Source organism: Nansenia antarctica, assembly GCF_963989245.1.
Source record: "Nansenia antarctica genome assembly, chromosome: 4".
In the NCBI taxonomy this organism is placed as follows: domain Eukaryota; kingdom Metazoa; phylum Chordata; class Actinopteri; order Argentiniformes; family Microstomatidae; genus Nansenia; species Nansenia antarctica.
Genome location: NC_137689.1, coordinates 75,827,159 through 75,835,511, shown reverse-complemented (window position 1 = coordinate 75,835,511; position 8,353 = coordinate 75,827,159). Strand labels below are relative to the sequence as shown.

Sequence of the window (8,353 nt, the reverse complement as noted above, 5' to 3'; positions counted from 1 at the left end):
CATTTGATTGGACACGAGGCATTCCACGAGTGCTGATCAGATTTCCAGAGCGAATTGACGAACGCTCGCCAGAATCTCCGAGCGTCACCGTTTCATCTAGACAAGAGGGGGGCTGCGTGTGTCCTTAAGGGAGGGGTTGGTGACTGACGACAGGGGGGAAACCTTGTCGTAATTTAGCCCTTTAAAGCCTCCTCAGTTACTGCCGAGGTGGTGACAGTTGCACGCCGGGGGACAGAGAGGTGTGACATGGAGTCCAATGATCAGTCTGATAAGTTGGACACAGACCCGAAGTTTCCGTCGGATCTGCTCTTGCTGAGGGACTATCATCACAAGTGAGTTGAGATCTATAAGGCATCTACTGAAACAGTTACCACACAGAGAGAAAGCATCTACTGAAACAGTTAATCTACTGAAACAGTTACCACACAGAGAGTCTACTGAAACAGTTATCTACTGAAACAGTTACCACACAGAGAGACAGAGAAACCACTCCAACAAGCCCCAACCTAAGCCACTGCTTAACCAGCAATACTGACTTCATAGACACGTCTTATACAGATGGGCATGCAATACATTTTAAGGCCATATATATAGGCTATATATATATATATATATATATACAGCCCTGCTTGAAAGTTTCTGAACAGGGATGGTCATTATTTTTGGTATAAAATACTAAACTTAACTTAACTTAATCTAAATCTTTATTTAACTCCCAATTTGTAATAAAGATAACATTCCAAATAAGTGACACAAACAAAAATCTGACATATTTTCAACTCTGATTTCATGTGTGCAAAAATATGTCAACCTCTTCAGTCAACAGCTTGTGGCACCTCCATTAGCGGGGGTGAACATCTCGTATAGCCACTAATCAGTCCCTGACATCTGTTTTGAGGGAATTCCCCCCACACCTTGAGCGAGGTTTGAAGGGTGTCTGCCCGCCTCAGGTGAACTGCCCGCCTCAGGTCCTGTCTCATCTGGATTTAGGTCAGAACTTTGACTTGGCCAATCCAAACACACAAATCTCCTGAGTCATTCTTTGGTAGATTTGCTTGAATGCTTTGGGTCGTTGTCTTGTTGGAAGACCCATTTTCAGCCCAGCGTTAGCTCTCTGCTCTCCTGGACTGATGGCTTGACGTTCTGTTCAAGAACCTCCTTGTGGAGTCGTCCAGGTCCAGAGGAGCAGCCAGTGTGTTTGGACAGCAGAGACTTACACACTTACACACTTACACACTTACACACTTACACACTTACACACTTACCTGAGATAAGGGAGCAAGGGAGGTCTGCAAATCACCAGATGTTAGGGTTAGGGTTAGTCTTTGTCTTGTGGCTCTTGGGGATGTTTTGGAAGTCCACTTCTAGGCCGAGTTGCTGTCATGATAAAGGCTCTCCATCTCTCCATTTGTAAATGATTTGCCTCACAGCGGCCTGATGGAGCACCAATGTTGTTGAGATGATTTTATAGCCTTCCCCAGGTTGAAGTGCTCTCACCACCCTCCTCCTGATGTCCTCTGACATCTCCCTTCCTCTCTGACATCTCCCTTCTTCTCTGACATCTCCCTTCCTCTCTGACATCTCCCTTCCTCTCTGACATCTCCCTTCCTCTCGGCATGGTGTGTTTTGCATTCACCTGTATAGGTAACGCAAAACCTTATAGGTAACACACAACGCAAGACTTTAGGTAACGCAAAACATTTCTTATCTCTATTTATCAGAGTCCCACCCAAAATCTCTCCTAAAGATCTCTCATTTTATTGGTTAATTTGGTATCCAACTATTACCCACCTGATTCTACTGACCTGTTTGATTTAACCAAGGCAACTTGGGGTTCACTTCTTTTTGAACCTGCACTCATTTGTTTTATAATTTAGTTTTTTCACTACGCACATTTCCTCTAAACCAACATATGGACTTGAATATAGTAACTATGGTAACTAGACACAGGAGGGACAATTCCTGTGGAAATTGTGAAGCATGCTTCCCCCTCACAACCAGATAAAGATAAGATGAATAAAGATATCATAGTAAGAACAAAAACAATCTATAATTGCACGAGGGGTTCACGTGCTTTCAGGCAGCACTGTGTACATACACACTACATAGCTGCCGAACGTATGTGGACACAACCCTGGTCTGGGGCTGTTGTCATGGTTTGGGCCCATTAGCTCCAGTGAAGGGACATCTCAATGCCACAGCAGACAATGAGACATTAGAGAAGTGCCTGCTTCCAACTTTGTGGTCGCAGTTTGGGGAAGGCCCTTTCCAGTTTCAGAATGACAACGCCCCCATACACAAAGCGAGGCCCATAATGACATGGTTTGTTGAGTTTGGTCTGGGAGAACTTGACTGGCTTGCACACAGAGCTCTGACCTCAACCCCATCCAACACCTTTGGGATGAATTGGAACGCCGACTGCGAGCCAGTCCTTCTCGCCCTACATCAGTAATGCTCCTCTGGCTGAATGGGAGCAAATCCCTGCAACCACACTACTCATTAGGATGACAACAAAGACAACAGAGTGTGTTAGTGTATATCACACACACACACACACACACACACACACACACACACACACACACACACTTATGAGCACTGATATCTTCCCTCACCAGATAAGAACTGCTTAATGTCAGTTAAATATTACTATCAGGGTTCAGAGGTTGCTTCTGACCACACACCCACCCTCAGCCCTGCCCCCGACCCCACCCTCAGCCCTGACCCCCCCCCCTGCTCCCAGGACAAGCCTGTCTTATCTCACGTGAGGCCTCTCTCTCCCCAACAACACACTTCCAGAATAGGAGCCGGCGGGTTAATTATTAACAGCAACCTTATATGTTTGAACTGGCTGATGTTGGCAGGTAGCTGGGGGCTGGGGGGGGGACACAGGCGGGGTAGTTAGTGACAGAGGCTCCATGTCACACACAGGAAGATGTGACACCGGAAGCCCTTCGTGGGTTACCGTGACGACCGGGCCGTGGCTTAACTGACAACGGCGTCTTAGTGATGTAGAGACTCAGCCTCACTCAGATAGTCATTTGGTATTTCGTGGGTAAACAATGAGGTAGTAGCAGATGATGTTATAGTACGACCTGACCCTCTAAAGTTGACTTATGTCCATATCACTGGTTGTCCATTCAGTTTCCTAGAGAGTTTAGAGAGGCATGTAGTCTAGAGGTTAGAGAGGCATGTAGCCTAGAGGTTAGAGAGGCAGGTAGTCTAGAGGTTAGAGAGGCAGGTAGTCTAGAGGTTAGAGAGGCAGGTAGACTAGAGGTTAGAGAGGCAGGTAGCCTAGAGGTTAGAGAGGTCAGGTAGTCTAGAGGTTAGAGAGGCAGGTAGTCTAGAAGTTAGAGAGGCAGGTAGTCTAGAGGTTAGAGAGGCAGGTAGTCTAGAGGTTAGAGAGGCAGGTAGCCTAGAGGTTAGAGAGGCAGGTAGCCTAGAGGTTAGAGAGGCAGGTAGCCTAGAGGTTAGAGAGGCAGGTAGTCTAGAGGTTAGAGAGGCAGGTAGCCTAGAGGTTAGAGAGGCAGGTAGCCTAGAGGTTAGAGAGGCAGGTAGCCTAGAGGTTTGAGAGACAGGTAGTCTAGAGGTTAGAGAGGCAGGTAGCCTAGAGGTTAGAGAGGCAGGTAGTCTAGAGGTTAGAGGTCAGGTAGTCTAGAGGTTAGAGAGGCAGGTAGCCTAGAGGTTAGAGAGGCAGGTAGGTTAGAGGTTAGAGGTCAGGTAGCCTAGAGGTTAGAGAGGCAGGTAGTATAGAGGTTAGAGAGGCAGGTAGTCTAGAGGTTAGAGAGGCAGGTAGTATAGAGGTTAGAGAGGCAGGTAGACTAGAGGTTAGAGAGGCAGGTAGCCTAGAGGTTAGAGAGGCAGGTAGTCTAGAGGTTAGAGGTCAGGTAGCCTAGAGGTTAGAGAGGCAGGTAGACTAGAGGTTAGAGAGGCAGGTAGACTAGAGGTTAGAGAGGCAGGTAGTCTAGAGGTTAGAGAGGCAGGTAGTCTAGAGGTTAGAGAGGCAGGTGGTCTAGAGGTTAGAGAGGCAGGTAGTCTAGAGGTTAGAGAGGTCAGGTAGTCTAGAGGTTAGAGAGGCAGGTAGCCTAGAGGTTAGAGAGGCAGGTAGTCTAGAGGTTAGAGAGGCAGGTGGTCTAGAGGTTAGAGAGGCAGGTAGTCTAGAGGTTAGAGAGGCAGGTAGGTTAGAGGTTAGAGAGGCAGGTAGCCTAGAGGTTAAAGAGGTCAGGTAGTCTAGAGGTTAGAGGTCAGGTAGACTAGAGGTTAGAGAGGCAGGTAGCCTAGACTAGGTTATAGAGGCAGGTAATCTAGAGGTTAGAGAGGCAGGTAGTCTAGAGGTTAGAGAGGTAGGTAGCCTAGAGGTTAGAGAGGCAGGTAGTCTAGAGGTTAGAGAGGCAGGTAGCCTAGAGGTTAGAGGTCAGGTAGTCTAGAGGTTAGAGAGGCAGCTAGTCTAGAGGTTAGAGAGGCAGGTAGCCTAGAGGTTAGAGAGGCAGGTAGTCTAGAGTTAGAGAGGCAGGTAGTCTAGAGGTTAGAGAGGCAGGTAGTCTAGAGGTTAGAGAGGCAGGTAGCCTAGAGGTTAGAGAGGTCAGGGACCTGACATGACACCAGCCCCCCCCCCCACAGGACATGACACCAGAACCCCTCCCCCACAGGACACGACACCAGACCCCCCCCCCCCCCCCCCACGCGAAGCCTGCGTCTAGTAGGGGATCAGTGTCCCCAGAGAGAGCATCTCCAATCCATCCAGATACTCTGACTGGGGCCAAACCGGGACAGAGCCGAGCCCAGGGCAGCGCAGCCTCCTTCCACAACATCTCTTCACCTCAGACGAACCCCCACCCCCCCTCTCCACTGACGGGGCTATCTGAGTGTGTCTTACGCCATGTTGGCCGAGTTGTTGACAGATGCTACTGAGCTGATAAGGCCTGAGCCTCGGTGAATGACTGTCTGCCATGTCTGTGATCATGCAGTATCTTCACTATTAAATGGCTTTGATCGATAGAATAACTCGCATAATTAGCTGGTTAGGTTTAGAGGAAAGAGGAGTTAGTTTAGAGGAATGAGGAGTTAGTTCAGAGGAAAGAGGAGTTAGTTTAGAGGGAAGTTGGTTGAGTTAGTTTGTCAGAATGGCTGAGGTCTAATTCTTGCGTCAGATCGAGAGGCACGAAAAAGCCCAAGTTGTCCGTTCTCCATAAATCCTTCTAACGCTGTTGACGAGCTCCAACAAGCCCAACAAGTCTGCTACCGGTTTCTCCTCAAATACCTGCCCTCCTGATTATCTCCCAAGGAGGTGCGATGGTCATGTTGTCTGTGATTGCAGGGTGTTTGTCAACAGGAGCCTGACACTGGAGAACATCCGATGCTATGGCTTCGACATGGACTACACACTGGCAGGTACGCTCACACAGGCATGGACTACACACTGGCAGGTACGCTCACACAGGCATGGACTACACACTGGCAGGTACGCTCACACAGGCATGGACTACACACTGGCAGGTACGCTCACACAGGCATGGACTACACACTGGCAGGTACGCTCACACAGCTTGGTTGACCTTTGACCTGAGTGCTCTGATTCTAGTGGAGTCAGTGTTGATTTCAGCCGATGACCTGAATATGATAATGATGATATGTGACACAGTCTGATCATTTGGTCCGCTTGTCGGCAACCGATCGTAATGTTCGGACTTTTCTTTTGAAACACGGAACTACGTTTCAACGTTGTTGAGAATCACAACACAAACTCGCTAGTCAAGCCAAAATACTGCAACAACGCAATGGATTGAGTAATTCCCACTGCTACCTAGTTAACTATAACACTACTTATAGCACTACACTACTACATTGTAAACAGGCTCACAAAACAAGCTGTGTTAGTTGACTAGCGATGTGTCGTTGATTTTCAACAAAGCGGAAATGTGTTTAAGTTTTTCGTAAGAAAAGACCGATCATTACATCAGATCCCGACATGAGGACCAAAGCATTAAAATGTGTCACATATTCTGTCATCACTGGACTGTGAAAAGCGTTGAACAGTGCACAAGGTAGGCCTCAGATACGCCAGCACGGTTAACATGATGTGCAGCGCCAGAAACCACAGAGGCAGCAGAGAGAGGTGCGACACCTCCTTGTCCTTGGACGTTTAGAGCAAATGAGATAGTTACATATAAAGCGTAGAAGAACTGAATGTAAAAACATTCTCTCAGTAACAGTATTTGCATTGTTTCCCCTTGCTGTTGTCCTCTCCCAGGATGTAACTAGGATGTAACTAACACTTCCTGTCTCTCTGTGTAGTGTACAAGTCTCCAGACTACATAACTAACACTTCCTGTCTCTCTGTGTAGTGTACACGTCTCCAGACTACATAACTAACACTTCCTGTGTCTCTTGTTCTTTTATTGTATTTAATTTTTACCTTCTTTTTACTGTTTTATATACTTCCCCTGCTTTTATATTCATTTTATGCTTATATATATTTTTATCTCCCTGTTGTAAAGCACTTTGAGCTGCATTTGTAACTAACAGTTTCTTGTAACTAACACTTCCTGTGTCTCTGTGTAGTGTACAAGTCTCCAGACTAGGTAACTAACACTTCCTGTGTCTCTGTGTAGTGTACAAGTCTCCAGACTAGGTAACTAACACTTCCTGTGTCTCTGTGTAGTGTACAAGTCTCCAGACTAGGTAACTAACACTTCCTGTCTCTCTGTGTAGTGTACAAGTCTCCAGACTAGGTAACTAACACTTCCTGTGTCTCTGTGTAGTGTACAAGTCTCCAGACTAGGTAACTAACACTTCCTGTGTCTCTGTGTAGTGTACAAGTCTCCAGACTAGGTAACTAACACTTCCTGTGTCTCTGTGTAGTGTACAAGTCTCCAGACTAGGTAACTAACACTTCCTGTCTCTCTGTGTAGTGTACAAGTCTCCAGACTAGGTAACTAACACTTCCTGTGTCTCTGTGTAGTGAACAAGTCTCCAGACTAGGTAACTAACACTTCCTGTCTCTCTGTGTAGTGTACAAGTCTCCAGACTAGGTAACTAACACTTCCTGTGTCTCTGTGTAGTGTACAAGTCTCCAGACTAGGTAACTAACACTTCCTGTCTCTCTGTGTAGTGTACAAGTCTCCAGACTAGGTAACTAACACTTCCTGTGTCTCTGTGTAGTGTACAAGTCTCCAGACTAGGTAACTAACACTTCCTGTGTCTCTGTGTAGTGTACAAGTCTCCAGACTAGGTAACTAACACTTCCTGTGTCTCTGTGTAGTGTACAAGTCTCCAGACTAGGTAACTAACACTTCCTGTGTCTCTGTGTAGTGTACAAGTCTCCAGACTACGAGGCTCTGGGGTTTGAGCTGCTCAGAGACAGGCTGGTGTCCATCGGCTACCCCCACGAGCTGCTGCGCTACATGTACGACCCCACCTTCCCCACGCGGTGAGTCCCCTATCTCCCTACATGTACGACCCCACCTTCCCCACACGGTGAGTCCCCTATCTCCCTACATGTACGACCCTACCTTCCCCACACGGTGAGTCCCCTATCTCCCTACATGTACGACCCTACCTTCCCCACGCGGTGAGTCCCCTATCTCCCTACATGTACGACCCTACCTTCCCCACGCGGTGAGTCCCCTATCTCCCTACATGTACGACCCTACCTTCCCCACGCGGTGAGTCCCCTATCTCCCTACATGTACGACCCCACCTTCCCCACGCGGTGAGTCCCCTATCTCCCTACATGTACGACCCTACCTTCCCCACGCGGTGAGTCCCCTATCTCCCTACATGTACGACCCTACCTTCCCCACGCGGTGAGTCCCCTATCTCCCTACATGTACGACCCTACCTTCCCCACGCGGTGAGTCCCCTATCTCCCTACATGTACGACCCTACCTTCCCCACGCGGTGAGTCCCCTATCTCCCTACATGTACGACCCTACCTTCCCCACGCGGTGAGTCCCCTATCTCCCTACATGTACGACCCTACCTTCCCCACGCGGTGAGTCCCCTATCTCCCTACATGTACGACCCCACCTTCCCCACACGGTGAGTCCCCTATCTCCCTACATGTACGACCCTACCTTCCCCACGCGGTGAGTCCCCTATACGGTAAACGGACTGCACTTATATAGCGCCTTTATCCAAAGCGCTTTACAACGGCCTCTCATTCACCCATTCACACACACATTCACACACCAATGGTGGCAAGCTACCATACAAGGCGCCGGCCCGCTCACTGGGAGCAATTTGGGGTTCAGTATCTTGCCCAAGGACACTTCGACATGTGGCCAGCCGGGGCTCGAACCACCGATCTGCTAACCTTGTGATCGTTAGACGGTGGCTCTACCTTCTGCGCCAC

The 8,353-nt window shown here is 48.4% G+C and overlaps 1 protein-coding gene across 1 annotated transcript; it reads left to right on the top strand.

Moving 5' to 3' along the window:
• Positions 1–236: 236 nt before the first annotated feature.
• Positions 237–7,433, top strand: nt5c2l1 (5'-nucleotidase, cytosolic II, like 1; the record flags this gene model as incomplete). Its single annotated transcript, XM_080528581.1, has 3 exons — positions 237–332; positions 5,318–5,391; positions 7,312–7,433. The coding sequence occupies exons 1-3, from the start codon at positions 247–249 to the stop codon at positions 7,431–7,433; spliced, it is 282 nt and encodes a 93-aa protein (XP_080384707.1). The 5' UTR covers positions 237–246.
• Between the last annotated feature and the right edge of the window lie 920 nt (positions 7,434–8,353).